The sequence below is a fragment of the Paramisgurnus dabryanus genome, chromosome 13, assembly GCF_030506205.2.
Source record: "Paramisgurnus dabryanus chromosome 13, PD_genome_1.1, whole genome shotgun sequence".
NCBI lineage: Eukaryota > Metazoa > Chordata > Actinopteri > Cypriniformes > Cobitidae > Paramisgurnus > Paramisgurnus dabryanus.
In genome coordinates this window covers 5,271,682-5,292,025 of record NC_133349.1, presented here as the reverse complement: position 1 = coordinate 5,292,025, position 20,344 = coordinate 5,271,682, and the positions used below count along the sequence as shown (strand labels likewise).

General features: G+C 37.3%; 1 protein-coding gene and 1 long non-coding RNA gene across 2 annotated transcripts; both read left to right on the top strand.

The window, feature by feature from the left end:
* Positions 1-11,212: 11,212 nt before the first annotated feature.
* On the top strand, positions 11,213-12,608 carry bola1 (bolA family member 1). The gene is made up of 2 exons (XM_065239899.2): positions 11,213-11,322; positions 11,733-12,608. The coding sequence occupies exon 2, from the start codon at positions 11,756-11,758 to the stop codon at positions 12,206-12,208; it is 453 nt and encodes a 150-aa protein (XP_065095971.1). The 5' UTR covers positions 11,213-11,322; positions 11,733-11,755; the 3' UTR covers positions 12,209-12,608.
* Positions 12,609-13,492: 884 nt separating this feature from the next.
* LOC135717716 (uncharacterized) lies at positions 13,493-19,444 on the top strand. The gene is made up of 3 exons (XR_010520350.2): positions 13,493-14,056; positions 16,042-16,095; positions 19,410-19,444. It is a non-coding gene; the product is annotated as an uncharacterized lncRNA (long non-coding RNA).
* Positions 19,445-20,344: the final 900 nt, after the last annotated feature.

Below are 20,344 nucleotides of genomic sequence, written 5' to 3'. Positions count from 1 at the left end.
TTGCGTTTTTTATGCATTTGATTGGATTTTGGCGTATTGCAGGTGATCATATTTGTTTTGGTAAAAAAAACGTCATTAGAGGTTTCGCATTTGAGCTCTTTATCTCAAATGGTTTTTTTAATGCTTTATTAACAACAGCAGGTATAGCATGTACAATGCCATGGGCCCTATTTTAACGATCTGAAACGCAAGTGCGAAGCGCAATGCGCAAGTGACTTTGTGGGCGGATCTTGGGCGCTGTTGCTATTTTCCCGGCGGGAGAAATAACTCTTGCACCAGGCGCAAATCAATAAGGGGTTGGTCTGAAGTAGGTTAAAGTGCGTCTTGCAGGTTAACCACCACTGTCGATTAATGGGTACATAAATCACTCAAGATATGTGTATAATTTTTAAAATGTCTCAAAAAGGGTCTTAAAGACCACTTTTTTTACGTTTTTGGTATAAACGGTTTTTTTACGCAATTCTGCGATGACGTCACGTTGGGGAGAAGTGAAGGAAGCCTCAGCCAGAGCCATAGAGATAGATGAGACATTTATTGCTGTTTAATACTTACGTATACAATTTGGAAATCATATATACATCGTAGTAAATATATAATGTGTTATACTGCAAAGTTACCATGATAATTATTATTTATGATATCTGTGGAAATAAATAAAACTTCGCAAATCTGCTGATTTGATCCATTCATGTCCTGACCACCAGGCTAGAGATTTTTAAACATCCTTAATCCACACTTACTAGTCTATCAAATAATATCTCAAATATATTGTTTTGTGAAATAAAAGAATGCTTTGTTATATTGTTTATGCGATAACGAATCACACGATCATTTTATACGCAGCAGTCAGCAGCTGCAGCACACTCGGATCCGACCGCATACATACTGTAATAAACAGGCGTTCAGCGGCTTTTTACATCACGACAGACTATGCCATTTGAGGAGAAACCGCTCATTGATCACCGTATTTTTATAAATCCTGTACATGTTTGGACCTGCCGAACAGGTTGAGGACTTTCATATACTTTGTTTAGCAGAGAGGTTGAGCAGTTTGACCAGCGGGCTGCGGGAACCGGACGCATATCACGCCGCCAGACTGTGTTAACTCGAAATGTATAACTATTATCAGATCGACCCACCGGGAAAGTCCCGACTCTCTCGATTGCCATTCCGCTACTGGTTGTAAGAAAGTGAGTGCGTTTGGGTCGCCGGTCCCCGCGAACAGATGTGACGTGCCTCACTCAGCTTCCAGGATTAGAGACATGCTGCCAAAACCGTTTGTGCTGAAGATCGCATAAAGTTACACCCATTTCAGGCAGGATCATCCCCCTCAAGCCAGCATGCACGAGTATGTTAATTGTTTGTTTACTTTCTACACGAAGATATGCTAACGTTATGCTATCTGGCTGTCTGTCTGCCTATCTCTCTATACTAGCCAATCCATCTGTCTGTCTGTCTGTCTGTCTGTCTGTCTGTCTGTCTGTCTGTCTGTCTGTCTGTCTATCTATCTATCTATCTATCTATCTATCTATCTATCTATCTATCTATAATCTGCGCTATCAGAACTGTACTTTACTCGTCTTTCTATAGTCATTCTCAATGCTCTCAATGCGGCTTTGGGAAATTCTCTCCCCAGCTTGACGTCATACAGTGCGTTGTGGGGGAAAGGAGAATCATTGCAAACCGCTGTACTTTTTCATACTTTTTCGGGTTTTGTGATACCCAACAACATAAAATACAATGGATAACAGTTTAAATGTTTATTATCAACAAGCAAATTGCACAAATTCGTTGAAAAATTTTACCTGCAAATCGCCCTTTAAGTATTCATAGGTGTGGTTTGGGCGTAACGTCAAATAAACCAATCAGAACGCTATCCAACATTCCCTTTAAACGCAAGTGCGCAAGTTCAATGGCGGGTTGCTATTATTATGACAGATTTACCAGGTGCACGCCAGGTGCGGTTCACAGCCGAGGAGTCCGACGTTCTTGTAAGAGCAGTTAAAGACAGAGAAGTTGTTTTGTATGGGGATAGGAGAAACCCGCCCAAATCAGCGTAGGTTAAACCGGCGTGAGAGGAAATAGCCACAATTGTCTCATCAGCTGGCATCCCCATCGTTGCGCCAAGCGCTACAATGATGTCAGGAGACGGGGGAATCCCAAGCTTGCCAGCATAAATCGGGCACGCCGTGTAACGGGAGGTGGATCTGCCTCTACACAGGACCTATCGCCAGCAGAGGACATCGCTGCGTCCACCCTCACCGCTGAAAGGGTTTGGGGGCTTTGAAATCGGACCCAAGAAACGCAAGCAAGGTCCAACCCCAAAGTACACTTACAAATCAAGTTCACATACATTAAGGTTTCTTATGAAAATATTTTAATCGTAACGCAGCCACACAATAAATAAAAACTATCACCACAATGCTCACCACTATGATTCCCCTGTAACAATTTATGATTTGCAAAAATAACTGTTGCATCTGTGTAGATTAGATAAGCAAAGTGTGTGCGCGTTGTGCACGCTATACATTATGGTCAAGCATGCGCCCTTAAAATAGCATAATGAACCACCCGCAACGCGCCACTGACTTTAGACTAGTTTTTTCAGGTCAGTGGTGCAATTGTTTTTTGAAACTGCAAAATAGCATCAGGGATGGTTTGCGCCGCAACACGCCTCCTTTTTGCGCTGAACTGCCCAGGGAGCGCAAGTTCATTCCCTAGTTTGCCGACGTGCATCTTTGGAGGGAAAAACCCACTGTGCGCCGGTGCAAATACGAATGATACATGCGTCACTGACAAAGTCAATTGCGCTGGGTGCAAGATAGGGCCCCATATCTTATATAAAAGCATTAATTCACATGCCACAACAAGAAGGAACAAGGGAAAAAAATAAAATAATAATAAAAAGTCTTCATCTCAAATGTGAAACTAATGACTATTTTTTATTAGGCTCTTTGGGGCAGTTTTTCTGGACAGGGCTTATCCCCAGACTAAAATGCATGTTTGAACTGCTTTAACCTAAAAACAACTTGCACTGATGTATCTCTTAACATATATCAGTAGCATTGTTTTGTCTCTAAAAACAATGCGCACCAGTAATGTTTTTTGTAAGGTAGGCTATGTAACTGTACACTACAGTAACCATGGTTGACAAAACCATGGTTATTTTGTGGTAACAATGATTTTACTACAGTAACCACCCTGCTGAAAAAACAGCATCACACCAGGATGGACCAGCATGGGAATTATGCTGGTTTAGCTGGTGGCCACCAGCATACCAGCACCAAAACACAACATATGCTGGTCTTGCTGGTAGGGGCTATGACCAGCATGGGATGCTGGTGCTGATGCTGGTTTGGTGCTGGTTTAGCCAGGCACGGATTAACGCACGGGCCTACTGGGCACTTGCCCAGGGCACTGGGCCAGCAGGGGGCCCTGTCAAATTTACTGTGTCTATTATTTTCAAATAAATATTTTAATTTTAATTTTATGTTCAGTAAAATTGTGTTAAATATTGAAGAATAATGTAGGTTTTTTTGCAGTTGCAAAGTATTAACTAGTAAATAAATCAAATAAATAATTTTAATCTATTGCTGCGCTGTTGAGAGAGACATCTAGAGGCGAGTGAAAAGCATTGCGTGATATAAAAGTCACGCGTAGAAGATGGTTACTCAAAAACCAAAACAAAAATTAGTTTAAAACCACAACCAAGTGGATCAGTCATAAGAAAGCACAAAAGGACAGCTTTTCCTCACCCTGCCAGTCAGCAACTGTGAAGGAGAACGTTCATTTTCTCTAATGGCAAGAGTAAATAGGGGCTGGACACACAAAGCTTTTACGCCCGCGGCCAGCGTATGTTTTCAATTGATTCCAATGGAAACTCGGCGTTTTCAAATAAGCAAGCAGCTAGCGGTTTTTTTCCGCGCTGAAAACCGGCGCTCTGGGTTTGTTCCACACTCAGCGCTGAGCGCTGAGAGTTCAAAAATATTCAACTTTGAGTGAAATCTCCGCTCGTCAAGTCAGTTCTCACACGGCCGTCCAATTACAGTGGAGGAGGGGCGGGACATTACCACAGCAACCAACCGGCTTACAGCTAAAGTATCACAGTCAGCTACCAAAGCGCTCGGCTGAAAAACAGCTGGCATTCGGCGTCCTCAAGGCATTTTCAGCCGCGTTTAAAAGTTTTGGTGTTTCCAGCTCCTAAATGCCTGTGGTGAACGACTGTTACACATGAAATGTAATGAAATGTCTGCTAAATGTAGAAATGTAAAATATTTATGGAATTTTCTCCTGTGATATGATTTGGAGAGGTCAGAATCTTTTTGATTGAGTATGTTGTACAGTATCAGTATGTTGTATGTTGACAGATACTGGTAAGATATAAATAAACCAATTTGTGGTGTGAAAGTACAGAATATTGTGTGCATTCTCTCCCCCTGTATTAGTGCCATTGTTAATCCTGTAAGATGGGGCATACAGGCAGAGGCGAACCAACACTTGAGCCCTGTGCGTGCAACGCTGTTGCCCAAAAAATTGGTAAAGGGGGCCATTGAGACATCCGTGCCCAGGGCACATCATCGCCATAATCCGTCCCTGGGTTTAGCTGGTGCTAATGCTGGGGCTGGTTTGCCCTTACAAAAATTAACCATGGTTTTACTACAGCTAAAACCAAAAAACAATGGTAGTAAAACCACAACCACAAAAAAACATGGCTTTGACAACCATGGTTACTGTACCCTGTTGAAAAAAACAGCATACCAGCAAGACCAGCATATGTTGTGTTTTGGTGCTGGTTTGCTAGTGAACACCAGCTAAACCAGCATTAGCACCAGCTAAACCAGCACCAAACCAGCATTAGCACCAGATAAACCAACACCAAACCAACATTAGCACCAGCATCTCATGCACAACATATGTTGTGTTTTGATCTTGGTAATTGGTATGCTGATCACGACATCTTTCATTCAATCACAATCAGTATACGGTAAAGACGGTCAAATAATACGATTTCATGTTTTCTTTTTTTTATATAGTGCGTTATTTAACTGTTTTCTGCATAGTTACAAAGTTCGTTCTCAATTCTGAAGAGATCGCTGATCCAGAGAAAACGTCTTAGTCTGAAATACCCCAAGGCATTTCCAACTTTGCTAGGAAATTCTCGCACTTGTGATTTACAGACTGTAAGTTTGCTTTAATTAAAGTATTTAATGTTTTTTTTTTTAACTACAGCTCACAGAATCATGTTGGTTTAAGTTGGTCACACGTAAGATTAACATGAAGAGGATAACGTTTTTTTACCCTATGCAGGAGTCAAGTGTTTTGTTTTAGACACAAATAAAGGTAATGGTTCAATTAAAGGACTGTGTTAAAGTAAAGCTGTAAATTGTCAAACTATTAATAAACCTAGTGCCAATGCATACAAGTTATAAATTAATATTTAATTAGGAGACATCATCTTGACAATATATACACAAAACCATATCATCACTGCTGCGGAAGGCCATAATTTGTCCCGTATTTAAAGAGTGAGAAAGTTGGCAACCCTAAATGACACACACGCTGATCTTCTATAACATTGTCCCCCAAATTTAGCCTGTCCCCCAGTTCTAGCTTTTCCTAATAAAATGAAGAGAAAGTTAGGGGAGGTCTGTGTTTGTGTCTTGTAAATGAGTAACAAGAATCAGAATGATTAACTAATACTGTGAGCGCCACCTTGTGGAGTCACATTTAAAAGCACAGTACGCCCCAAAAGGAAAATGACGTCATCGGTGACCTGCACTTGTGTTGTTTTAAACCAGGGGTGGGCATTCCTGGTCCTGGAGGGCCACTGTTCTGCAAAGTTTAGCTCCAATCCTAATAAAACACAACTGAAAATCCTAATCAAAGGCTTCAGTATGATTTTGAAATGACATTTAGATGTGTTTGATTATGGTTGGAGCAAAACTTTGCAGGACAGTGGCCCTCCAGGACCAGGAATGCCCACCCATGTTTTACACACCTAGGATTTTTTTTTTACAAACAATATTACTTATTTACTATTAAATGCATTATTGGTAAATATTAGATTAGTAATTTTTGCAATCAGTTGACACTTATAAAACAGAAAAACACATGACGATTACCATAACTTTTTTATTTTCATAAAAGGACATTATGAGGATGATCTCAGATATTAATAAGGATATATGAATTGATCTACAGAATTCTAGGATATATTTTTTTGGGACAGGACAGTATAACAGGAGACAATAAAATAAACCAGCTATGTGGTTATATTCAGTGAGAATGTACTGTGAATGGCAAATGCATTTACATTTTGGTCACCTGAATGTTTAATGCAATGTATTTAAAAACAACAAATGTTATGATACTTTTACCACAAAGCTTATATTCCTTTAAAATGCAAGAAAGATTCAAAGCGTTTGTTTAAATTCAGTGGATAATAAAAGGCTGGACATAAGTTGGTCAGTCTGAATAAACATGCTGAATCATTCCTTAATGCTCCATAAACTGAACCAACTAAAGTTAATCATAAAAAGCTGTATACATTACACATTAAAAAGCAGAATATCAAACGTGTATATAAAATTATATTTGTAACATTGTACGTGGTATTAATAATTGGAAATCTCTCACTGGGCCCTCTATGGTCAATGGTTTTTAAGATAGACGAACATGACGATGATGTAGATGATGTACAACACAAGGAAGGTGAGGCCGATACCAAGAGCAGAGTGGTTAAGGATGCGCGCCATTCTGGAGTTTTTCTCTGCTATTTGTTGATGTCCAGACATGTTTGCATTTCGGGTCTGTGAAAAGCAAGGGTTAAAAATGTCAAACGGTTAATTTCTCTCATCCGTTCTCATGCGCATTAAAAAAAAAACTTGATAAATAACATTTACTTGAAAACACAAACCACAATGTGCAGAGATAATAAAGGATAATAAAATATTCAGTGCTACAATTTATTTGCATTGCATTATTAGCTCATGAATCCAAAGCTTGTGTAAATTTTCTTTTTAAAAATGAATACCAAGGGCTAAATGATAAACGGGATATTAGCCTATATTACTGAGCCTATATGGACTACAATTTTAACACTGCTTTAACCTAACAGCTGGTTGAAAAAATTTGCGATAAAGAAGACGTAAATTAATTATATCTACCTTATTTAAAAACACAAAGAAATGTTATACCCTTATGAAAATTAACCATGGTTTTATTGTGGTAAAAGTGTGTCATGTGCACTTGAATGTCATGAACTATTCTTTTTAGCATAAATAACTTTTTCAGAGCTAGAAAGCTAATGGGTCTTTTAAACCAGTCCAGTTTCACGTTACAATAATGGTACAATAATAGGCCTTTATTTGAAATGTGTTAATGCATCAGAGTCAGTGCTTAATAATTAACCAAATCTACAATAAATATTAATCTGATCAATGTTTTCTTGAAATGAGCAACAAAACCGGTGTTTCTTAATGGCCTGAGGCCATGAATAGGCAGATTTGAAGAATATTTAATGAATGTATAATACATGCTGAGAGCATTATCTCATTACTAAACCCTGGTTAACGGAATTTCAATGCTTTCAATTCTCTGGAGAAGCATCAGATGATATATTACGTTTCTTTATTGTGCAACAATATTTACATTTGTTAATATGATCACTCAAGTGTAATAAATAAAATCATTATCGTTATAGTATCAGGTTAAAAAATTAGCTTTCTTTGGTTTTATCATTTTGGTAGGAAATGCATCACCAGTAGTATTTTCTTTCTGCATTTCAATTATGTATTTAATTCATATTTGATCACTGAGATATAGCCTGATTATTTACATTTCCTATGCTTGATCTTAGACCTTTTCTAGTTTCAGTTTGCACAATGATTCCATATCACAGATATGATCATCATCGTCCTGTGAAAATTTCTGCAAACTTTTGTAATCCCTCCAATTGTAATTATTTACAAACTAGAGACTAAAGTGTAGTTGAATGAACTGAAAATGCAAGAAATAGAAGATTTCTCACTTCTAAAAACAAACAAAAATAAAAAGGTTAAAATTACTTACAGAGATGGAGTAAACCAGAGCAGCAACGCCTAAAGGTAAACAGCAGCAAAGCATGGTAAAAATGGAGTAACACAGGTAATCTGGCAGTGGAGAGCCCAGAGGAGGGGGGGCCACATAAACTGTCGGCTGTACAGTGATCAGAGGCTGTTCTGGATAAGGGGCCTGTACGTATGGCTGACCACCTGGAGCTCCGTATTGCTGGGCAGGATATCCAGAAAGGTTCGGATAAGCCGCTGGTGGAGGATATTCAGTGTTAGGGTATCCTGGGTTGTCATGGTATGGTGGTGGTGCGGGCTGCTTCTCTGATGAATTCCAGTTGGATAGAGGCACATCTGAAGACTTACTGGGATCCATTTTTTTGCTAGATTTTGGAAGGTTCTCTTCTGGTACAATGTTGCTTGTGATCTGTTGTCTTCTTGCTGTCCTGGTTCTATTTTTTATTTTTCTGTCTCGTACTTTTAGACGAGTAAGACCAGTAAGGCGAGGTCTACTCTTATGGAAGGCCAATGGGAGGAGAGCTGTCTCATGGGGGAGGGAGTAAAAGCAACTTTTCCAGTAACACACAATGAAAAACACGATTTGCCTAGGGATATAAAAAACATCCTTATACAGTTTCTGAGTCAAATATGATTTCAAAGTATAGTCAGGATCATTACTGGTGTGAAAGTAAACACACTAATTTAACTTTAGCATTACAAAGATAAAAATCGTTTTCATTCACACGCGAGTAAAATCAACATTGGGGAGTATAAGGGCTACAATAATGTAAATATTTATCTATTAATGGCTCATCTGCCAGGAATGAAGTGCATGCCAGCAAGTAAATAAGTGTTGCCAGGTCTGTGGGGTTTCTGTGGAATTGGACTATTTTAAACCCAAATAGTTTCCTGTGGATTAATTGTAAAAAGAGGATGTTGTTTATCATAAATAATAATGTATGATTATTTTATTCATGAAAGTACTTTTGTGTTTGGGCTAGGTTTGACTAGACATGGGGTTGGTTTTGTTACACAAATCTGGCAACCCTGCCAAGCCGGTTCCTGAACATTCAAGAGTTAGCAGTGGAACAACCAGTTTGTGATGCTTATCAAATCTGCTGTTATGTAAAACCAAACATTTGAATCAACACAAAACACCAAGACGAAAGTATTAACTAACACAACATTAAAGGGGACATTTCACAAGACTAATATGTCAAAGAAATCTTTGGTGTCCCTAAAGTAAGTATGTGAAGTTTTAGCTCAACCCCCCCCCCCAGACAATTTATTATATCATGATAAAACTGCCACTTTATAGGTGTATGTGCCGTTTTGGTTGTGTCCTTTAAAATGCAAATGAGCTGATCTCTGCGTTGAATGGCAGTTTCGTAGTTGGATATTCCCTTCTGTATCAAAGGGGCAGCTAAATTTCAGTGACCTATTTTTTCACTTGCTTGCAAAGAATAGTTTACCAAAACTAAGATACTGGGTTGATCTTTTTCAAGTTTTCTAGGTTGATAGAAGCACTGGGGACCCAATTATAGCATTTAAACAATAGACTGTAAAAAAAAGATGGATGACGCCGCTTGCTCTCTTCCATTGGTGAAAAGTGCAGCCGCCAGTGTCCCAATATTGCGCTGACATCTTGATGACGTATTTCCCGAACAGAGATTATCTTAAAGGGACACTCTACTTTTTTTGAAAATATGCTAATTTTCCAGCTCCCTAGAGTTTAACATTTGATTTTTACCATTTTGGAATCCATTCAGCTGATCTCCGGGTCTGGCTGCGAAATCAAGCCCCTGCCCTCGCTTTCGCAGAATGTGCATTTCACAGCCGTAAATCATGACGTGTGACACCACTGTTTTATTAAAAAACTAATTAAAACAAACCTATTTTAAAAACAAACACTTGAATTTACATCAGCGTGATAAAAAATACAGTAAATGACAGAAACCAGCTTTGGAAAAAAAGATAATTGAAGTGTAATTAAATTGTTTAGTTGGTCTTAAGTCCCAATGAATAACATGGGGGAGGTGGGGTTTATGACCAATACTGGGACCAGTCACCGGTGGGCGATCAAGACGTTTTGGCTTCACTTTTCTGGGCTTGACTTAAACATAGAAAAAGTCAGATTTTCATGATATGTCTAATTTACAATTTGCTGTATTTTAAAATCCTGTAATGGGTTACATAAAAATGTATTAATTTCTCACCCGTAAAGGTGTATTCCATTTTTTGTGTGGAATAGATCACTGAAGAGTTTACATCCAGAGGCTGGACAATGATGTGGTATCATGGAAAACATCAAGGTATCGCGAGAAAAGTGAGTAGCGCCAGACCCGGAGATCAGCTGAATGGATTCCAAAATGGTAAAAATCAAATGTTAAACTCTAGGGAGCTGGAAAATTAGCATATTTTCAAAAAAAGTGGAGTGTCCCTTTAAGATAATCTCTGTTCGGGAAATACGTCATCAAGAAGTCTTATTTCATAATATTAAGTTATACAGTTTACTATTATTCTTAGTAAATCGTAAATTGTTGTAATCTTCTTATGACTTGCAAATGTAATTCTCACTTAACTTAAATTAATGCTCAGTTAACTTAAATTAATGCTCAGTTAACTTAAATTAACCAGGCTTGATGACGTATGCAGCCTGCATGAGCTCTTCAAATATTTGGTAGCTAATAATAAAATAATAATAATAATAAAAAAATTATAATAATAATAATAAAAATATTTCGTAGCTAATCTTTCCGTCGATTTTTTTAAGTTTTAGCATAACAGTTAACTTTTTTAAAATACGTCTGATTCTTATCTTACAGCTACAATGTGCATCCACATCTATGCAGGATGTTATGTAGAATCATAACAATTTATATAATATATTTATTTTACTTTAATGTAAAGTCTTGATGAGGATTTACGCGTCTACACATCGTTAAGAAACTAAAACGGTGGTAAAACAATGGTATTACATTTATGTCAACATTTATTGCATCTGACTATCAGGGGTTTTGACTTCACGCAGCGCTGCACAGAACGATCGGCGTATGACATCAACATACCGCGACAGAGAATTGTGTTTTGCGGAACTCTGATGTCATAATCCGATCATTCTGCGCAGAGCTGTATAAAGTGATATACGCCAGGAGTAACTCCATGTGTCGCCGATAGGTGGCAGTAAAGTCATTTAATCTGACACTGGATGTGCACGAATCGCTTCCTGTTTCAAATACACAAACAACACCAACACGTTTATGCTGGAGTAAAGGTGAGTAGAATTATTTACACTTTTTTAAAATTGATGCTCAGTATTATACATGTTCGCGTTTTTTGTCATAAGGCTGAGGCTATAATATGCCCCCAGAAATGCTGTTTTAAAGTACACTACGTAAACGTAAAACGATAAAGATAAGACTATACTGTACAAATATTTAGTCTTTCCATCAAGCATGAACGATACAATATGAATCTAGTAGATTACGTCACGAAACGAAACATAAGGCTGCTGAACTTAAACCTTTAATTTATTGTATTGTCTCCTATAATGAACAACTTTATTGTTTTCCTCACTTTTGTAAGTCACTTTGGATATAATCATCTGCTAAATATGTATGATTTCCCTCCCAGTCATAGTATCTCTCCATCGTCATTGTCAATATGTTGCATGTTTTCTTACAGGTCGTCCTCTCTCTCTACCCCCGATGCTGTCCAGCACTCTTCGCTGTCTGCGTCTCTCTTCTTTCAGACTTGTTTTATCCAGACAGCTGGTCCATCATCAGCCCCACATGGAGCACAGTGGTTCCCGTCCCGTAGAGGCCACCATACGAACCAAACTGACCCAGTCACTCACACCTGAGCACCTGGAGGTTTTAAACGAGAGTCACATGCATGCCGTTCCTCCCGGATCAGAATCCCACTTCAGAGTTCTCGTGGTGAGTCCCAAGTTCGAGGGTCTGTCCCTGCTGCAGCGTCATCGGCTCGTGAATGAAGCCCTGAAGGAGGAACTCAGTACCTGCGTTCATGCCCTCGCCATCCAGGCCAAGACGCCTCAGCAGTGGAGCAGCAACCCCAGTCTGGCCAAAAGCCCCCCGTGCCTGGGAGGATCTAAACATGACAGCACAATGGCTGAGAAACTAAAGGCAGGTCGAGACTAAATGTGCCAACATTGTTTATTATTTCTGAAAAAACTCTTTAGAGTAATCGTTTTTCCGGACCTGCATGTAAGCATTAATAAACACAATGTGTTAATAATGGTTTGTACTAGTTAAGTATTATAATACAACATAAATTGTGCTTGGTTTATGTCAGAAGCATAACAATATCAATATCAGCAATCAGTCCTTTTTAATATGTTTAAAAGGCTGTATAAAAAGTATTTAATTAACAAACAGCTGTTTTGTTGCGATTTATTTTATCCTTCGGCCTCTCGCTGGGCCTCTTGAATCACAGTGTCTGTTTAATTTCACCCTTAGGAATTTATTTGTAATGTTACAAATTTTTTCAATGTGACCTTAAGGTTGTGTCATGGGCATTAAGCACCATCAAACAATTTTATTACATCTGGACATCATATATATATATATATATATATATATATATATATATATATATATATATATATATATATATATATATATATATATATATATATATATATATATATATATATATATATATATATATATATAATGTTATGGTTGTAAAACTTGAAATATAAATTCACAGAGAATGCATTCATATGTATTGAAACATCTATTTTCCTTATCCCCTGGTGAGTCCAGACATCAGGAAAAATATCAGTTTTCTATTTAAAATTAAGGAAACATGCATGCATTATGGATGTGACAAAAAAGAACACATGTTTTTGGGAGACAACAGACTTTGTAGGAATTCCGTGTACTAAAGGCACAAACCAAAAGCGATAATACGCAACAAAGTAGAAACGGATGGCTCTTCAAAGAACATTTAATATTTTTTTTTTTTTTGAATTTTGTATGTGGTTTATAAGGAAAAGAAACATCATAGAAGTGACAATTCTGAAACTTGCACTTACTGCCAAATAATGCATTAAAATAATATGTTAAATTGTTTTTGATATCTACCTAGAAGGTAGGTTAGCTTTATTAAGTGCAAAAAATATCCAGATATGTTTTTACATGTCCATTTACAACCCTAGGATTTGCCTTACGAAAGAAGTGGCCTATTATTATTCTTATTTGAAAGGGTCATGAATAATAATGTTGAGCTCTGCTCTGATTAGTGATGGGAGAAACGAAGCTTTTCGAAGCTTCGAATCAATTGAACCAATTGCTTCGCAAATTACACGCTGGCGACACTTGCTGGTAAAATCGTTTAAAAGCAGCAAGATCTGTCCAAACATTTGACACTTTTTACAAAATAATAGCAATATTGTTCTAAAAATATAAATTTTTATTTAATATAATTAAGACATAATTAAAAGTGTATTCTGTGTTTTTAGTTTTATTTAAAGCAAACAAAATTTTTAAACGAACTCCCTTTTTAATTATGCACATTGTTGTCATTAAACCTGTCTATAAACAAAAAGTAGACAAAATGGTAGTGTTATTAATCAGAAGGATGAATGATTTATGAACTTGTAAAATAAAACTGACGCTAGTTCACCTACACTGGTCATTTGTGATCAACTCCCCCTAGTGGTGAATCGTCGGATTTTTGAAACGTTTCGAAACAGTTATGACGTAATGAATCCTCGTTTGCTAAAATCACGTGACTTTGGCCAGTTTGAAACAAGCTCCGAACCACTGATTCGAAACAAAAGATTCGTAAATGTTTCGAAGCTTCATGAAGCGTGCTTCGAAATCGCCCAACACTAGCTCTGATTGGCTGTTTCTTAGAGCAGCTCTTTTTAGTAGCTGTGTGTGCGCGTAAACAGACCATATGTTTGAGGCTTTATTAGATAAAGATACGTCATTTGATGAATAATCAAGTCTTTGCAGATTATTAATGGATGTTTCTGAGTGGTAAGTTTTTTTTTTTTAGTATGAACCTGCAAAACATAACTGTAACGTCAATAGTAGAACTTTAGCCTAAATGTTAGCATATAGCATTAACTTGCATATAGCGCTAACTCAGCATTTACAACTTTGTTTTTAACATTGTAACAACTTGTACTTAATTTAATTTTCGGTCGTACATCTCGATTGTAAAGTCACAGTCGGTGTTATGTTGAGATTGGCCTGTTTTCCAGCTGTCTTTTGCTTGCACGAGGTTTACAAAGGAGGAAACAATCATATTTGAGGCTCACAATATATCATTACCATAAACTCTTATTATGCATCTACGTCTAGGTTTTACATTCCACGTTACCTTCAAGTATGGAAAAAAATTTAAAATGCTTTAACCAAGACTTTGCAAGGGAATTTGAACCACCAAATATTGACATCTAAGATTTTAGTATAGTTAAAAACGTAACTTCATAAAGTTGGGATTTGCATAGAGTTGCTTTTATTTTTTGCCATAATAGTGATACTTAGTTGTAATCCAATTAATTTTATAGGTGCTAAAATAAGCTTAATTTAATTTTGAAATATAAATTTAACCACATTTAATTAGTAATAACTAAGTAAACTTTTTTATTTTATTTGCTTGAGGTAAAAATGTGACATATGTTTGTGAAAGTTTCGTGAGATTTCCCTGAACAGATCTTATGCATTATTGCTGTTACTATATAAACTGTATAAAAGTTAGAATTTGTTATTAACTATTTGTATGTAAGACTAAAACGTTCAGAGAATAAAAATTCTTAAACGGCAAATGTATAAGAGATAAGTAAGGCTGTAATTTCACCACCAGAGGGCAGCATAACATCAGTGCGTGCAGTTCAATGATGGTTCATGCTGGTTTGTGTCCCATCATTTTGTAGAAATGATTCCTGGTTACATAATGGCACATACAGCAAGTTGCCATTTGAAATCTATGTGTGTATTTAGCAAAAACTTTTTAACAGAATACATTGGAAGCATTTTACAGAGGACCAGGACATCAAGGGGTGGTTTCCCGGACATGGATTAGACTAGTCCTAGACTAAAATACATGTAAGAGCAGTCCAAAATGAAAACAACTTGCACTGACATGTCTTAAAATATATCAGTTCACTTTGTTTTGCCTCAAAATGCACACCAGTAATGTTTTTAGTAAGGCATGTTTGTTAAAACTAATTATATTTCATAATTAAACTAAGGCCTAGTCCTGGCTTAAGCTAATCCCTGTCAGGGAAACCACCCCCAAATATTTGTCTCGTAGTCTTACCCCTAGTTATTTTGTTCAATTATTGTATATTATTATTATTATCAATATAGTACACTTAAAAATATAAAAAGTCACAACTAACATGTTTTTATTACTTTGTCATCAACTCTTTTATAAGTTATAGCCATTGGTGGTGCCTGGCGAAGTGGGTATACTCCTTATTTATGCCCCCATTTTTTTTTTTTTTTAAGTAGAAGTGGGCATACCCATGCCATCCAATAAAGAAGTCAGTATACTACGTATACCCTGCATTACACCACTGGTTATAACAACTCATTACTATTCAAGATATAAAATGTTACGTTGAAATGACTTGTACAACCAGTTCTGTTACTTAAAGAATTTAAGGCAGCAAAAAAGGCTTTTTTCAGTGTAATGGTATGATCTAGTTATAAAATGGCCTATTAGTTGCTAAAATGTATAATTAAATGTAAACCATTGCCCCAGGTAACCCTTTCCCTATAATGCCTTACATCATTCAAATAAAACATCTACCAATATGCATAAGTTCCCTTGTAAGAAGTTTTACATTATTAATTATTTTCACATTAAGTAGCATTACAGAAAATTGGATTTAAAAATGATATGTAATGATATAAATTGATGTATATGATGTATTTAAGCTAAAACAGCGAGCCTGCTGAGATGTGTAGATGGTTAAGTATTAGTGATGATGAAAAATCGCTTCTGTTTACAGTGGAAGAGTATTCGACCGGACAGAACTGTTCCTCATCGCTGAAGTCGACCAAAGGTAAAATAGGTTTGCCTCTCGAGTTCATTCATGCAGAGCAGATGACTCGGGTCACAAAGCCATTGAGGAATCCGAACAACTGGTGTCGTCGTTTGACTGGAAAAACAGCAACATGATCATTTTATGGCTCTGTCCATTAGAAAGAGCCCTAGGGCGATCCTACAGAGGTCAAACTGATGGGTGTTTAACGTTCACTGTCTCAATAGGGCACGGATGTCCCTTAAATCGTGATTTGTGTACTAAATTTCCAGGTGTGGCCGTGCCTGAACGATAGCAGCATGTTTGTGATACAAGCCAGAACAGGAAGACCATTACACAGGTGGGGCTGGGAGGGTATATGGCCGAGCGCTTTGCATCGGCAATGCCGATGTATCCCGTCCGGGGTCACAAGGCCTGGCAGGATGGCATGTTTTTAGTGGGAACGGGTCTGGTAGTGCGTCAGAGCCTGGAGAGTGATGGTGCCAGGCCTGGCTGGGACCCTGGACAGTGCGTTGTTCCCGCCGGCGTTTGATTTACAGGCCTGTGCTGGATCTGGACTCCCTGACACAGCTGACCTCTCTAGGTTGAGGGTCAATAGGTTAGAGATGGGAGCACCAAATGGTCGTCTAAAAAAACTCCTATAGGGACGGGCCGTCTCTATGGAATAGTCATCTGTACCATTCCTCCGTCTGATGCACTGTTTGTGTACTGTGGGGGGTGATGCGTTTACCATTTGCTGGGAAATGGTCGAGTTTAAATGAGCAAAAATAAAGATTTGTCATCATTGCATTTGTATGCCAGATTGTGCATTAAAGGGTTAGTTCACGCCAAAATTTAAATTTTTATCATAAATCGCTTACCCCTGTGTTGTTCTAAACCACCAAGTCCTTTGATTGTCTTCAGAACACATTTTTTGATATTTTTGATGAAAACCAAGAGGCTATGTGCCACCAGTAGTTCAATAATAATAATATTACGAAGCGACAAGAAAACTTTTTTGTGGAAGCAAAACAAAGAATTTTATTCAACAATTTGTTCAACTCCTTGATCGTTCAATGAGCACATGCTGCTGAAGTGACCTTCTGGTGTAGTTGCCAGCGTACAGACACCGAATACCCTGGCAAGTAATTTGTGCATTTATACTGGCGGTTTTACAATTTTTTACAATGTTTGCATAATGGCTTAAAGGACCCAGCACTTTTTTGAAAATAGGCTCATTTTCCAGCTCCCCTAGAGTAAAACATTTTGGAATCCATTCAGCCGATCTCCAGGTCTGACGGTACCACTTTTAGCATAGCTTAGCATAATTCATTGAATCTGGTTAGACCTTTAGCATCGGGCTCAAAAATGACCAGAAGAGTTTTGATATGTGCCTGAAAATTGCTATTGAAAGTTACCAAGGTACAATTTTCGGCTGCTGCGTTAAATATCATTGCGCCTGCTGCAGCCATGTTACGGCAGCAAAGTCACTGATTATTACGCCAGAATGAGAGTATAGTTCCTAGCCATATCTACCTAGAAAATCGCATCTTTTAATTTTCCCGTCGGTCTTAGTACACAATCTATCTACTGAAGAGTCAAGTTTTAAATAGGAAAAATATCGAAACTCTTTGGTCATTTTTGAGCGCAATGCTAAAGGTCTAATCAGATTCAATGGATTATGCTAAGCTATGCTAAAAGTTGTAAAAGTTGGAGCTGAAAAATTAGCACATTTAAAAAAAAGTGGAATGTCCCTTTAAATAAAAAAAGGAAAAAACAATAAAACGTTGGCAACTGCGTAAGCAGGCCACGTCAGCAGGATGTGCTATAGTCTGGTCGTGAACACGCAGTTAAAGACCAAGAAGGAAAACAAATTGTTGAATAAAGTCATTCATTTTCTTTGCGCATAAGAGTGTTCTTGTTGCTTCATAATATTATTATTGAACAACTGATGGCACATGGACATTTTTGACCATGTCTTTCATTCTTTTCTGGAAAAAGAATTGTGAAAATCAAACTGCAGTCTATGGGACAGTCACAAGCCTCTCGGTTTTCATCAAAAATATCTAAAAATCAATTTAAAAGACAATCAAAGTACTTGGTTGTTTAAGGGTAAGTGATTTATGACAAAATTGTAATTTTGGGGTGAACTAACCCCATAAGGTTATGTCATAGATTTTTATTAATTAAAGGTGCAGTGTGTACATTTTAGCGGCATCGAGTGGTGAGGTTTTGAATTGCAACCAACGGCTCAGTCCACTGCTCACCCCTCGCTTTTGAAACACAAAGAGAAGCTACTGTAGCCACCACTGGACAAACATGTTATCGTCGGAGACAACTTAGAAAAACAAGTTTGTCCGTTAAGGGCTTCTGTAGAAACATGGCAGCCCAAAATGGCGACTTTTATGTAAGGGGACCCTCGGTGTATGTAGATAAAATCGTCTCATTCTAAGGTAATAAACCACTTTTTTCACTAGGAGCACAGTGGCCCCCAACTGAAAATTTTAGGGGCGCAACCAGAAAATTTAGGGGCACACACCGTAAATCAACATGCTAACCAAATATTCACATTTCTACTAATTTCCACTGTATTACTAATAAATACTTTAATGATAGATGCAGAAAGTACAATGTGCTGTTTCAAATTCAGTGTCACATTTTATTGTGCACTTTTGGAAAGAAAGGTCAAATTTACTGGTTGCACATGTGCGACTGGATGTAAAATTCAGTGGCACACTCTCAAATTTTAGGGGCAAAATGCCACCATTTGGGGGCAGTCTGGAGCCCTGTAAACACATAACGGTTTATTATGAAAGGTCTTTATACACTCCTGATAATATAGTATTGTATATTATTTTGCATTTCTGTCAAGAGATCCTTCTAAAAATGACACACTGCACCTTTAAATAAATGACATAAATAGTTTTAGCAAACCTCGATTGTCACAGATTTTGCCCAGTCCTTTGATTTTATTTTCTAACATAAAACACAAAATCAGACGTCTACAGTATGTATGGCTGCTTTTATGTATACATTGGAAGTAGATTTATCTTGCCAAGCTTCAAATAGAGTCATGTTAATATTAATGCTCTCTGCATGTGCAATATACACTCTCAGACAAAAAGGGACAAAAGTTGTCACTGGCCAGTACCCTTTTAAAAAGATTGTAATATGTACCATTTTGGTACAGATATTTTCCTTTGAGGTACCAGTATGCACCTTTAAGGTACTTTTTGAAAAGGTACCGCCCCAGTGACAACTTTTGTACTTTTTTTCTAATAGTATATGTTGTGCTATATATTTCATGTGTAGTTTAATGATATTGAGAGGACATTCATTTCATTTTGTTTTTACAGAGGAAAGAAAATAACGAGGTTGGAACAACATGGGGTGAGTAAATGACAAAACTACACTCTTAAAAATTAAGGGGCTTAAAAGTTTTTCACAATGATGCCACAGAAAAACCATTTTTTGGTTTTTCAAAGAACCATTCAATCAAAGGTTTTTCACTACAAAGAACCTTTTTTGAATCAGAAAGGAGGTTCTTTATGAAACCATATAGCTAAAAATGGTTCTTCTATATGGCATCTTGAAGCACCCTTATTTTTTGTAGTGCATTTAAATTTAAGGAAAGATGATGTTGCATTATTCAATCACAGTCATGTATTTTGTTTTATTTCAAACAGGCTGCATTGTTTTCAGACTCCAAACTAAGAGTTGAAACAATGCATTCGGAGGGGATCTAATCTGCACCGATTGTTTATCCATTTCGGAGGCAATTAGATTTAAGGTGAGAGTAATAGCTCATTAAGGCTTTTTAATTTGGAGGATTTTTTTTGTCCGGCTGCTCGGCAAACGAATGACACTAGTGAATGAGAAGGAAAAACAAAGCCCAAATAGGCAGGACAATATCCTTGTGTGGGAGAATTAGTTACACTCAGTAGTCCAAGTATTCAAAGCAAAGAGGAGATCAGCAGGGATTAAGACAAAGTCCACACAGGTGGGTGATGGGAGTCACATGACAGCACATTACATCGTTTGAGACATTAAAGAGTAAGACGGGATGACATTTGAGTGTTATTTAATGACATGGCTCACGGTGAAATCGGATCTGAACCCACGCTAAGAAAAACACAAGAAGACTTGTAAATCTTTCGTAAAATTTCGTTAAAATTCGATAGTACTTTGAAAGCTGAAACAATACTTTGAAGCTCATACAAACTGTTTTGCATTTGATTTCAAATTTAGTTTGAATTCATAAACATAGTCAAATTTGTTTGTATGTTGTTGA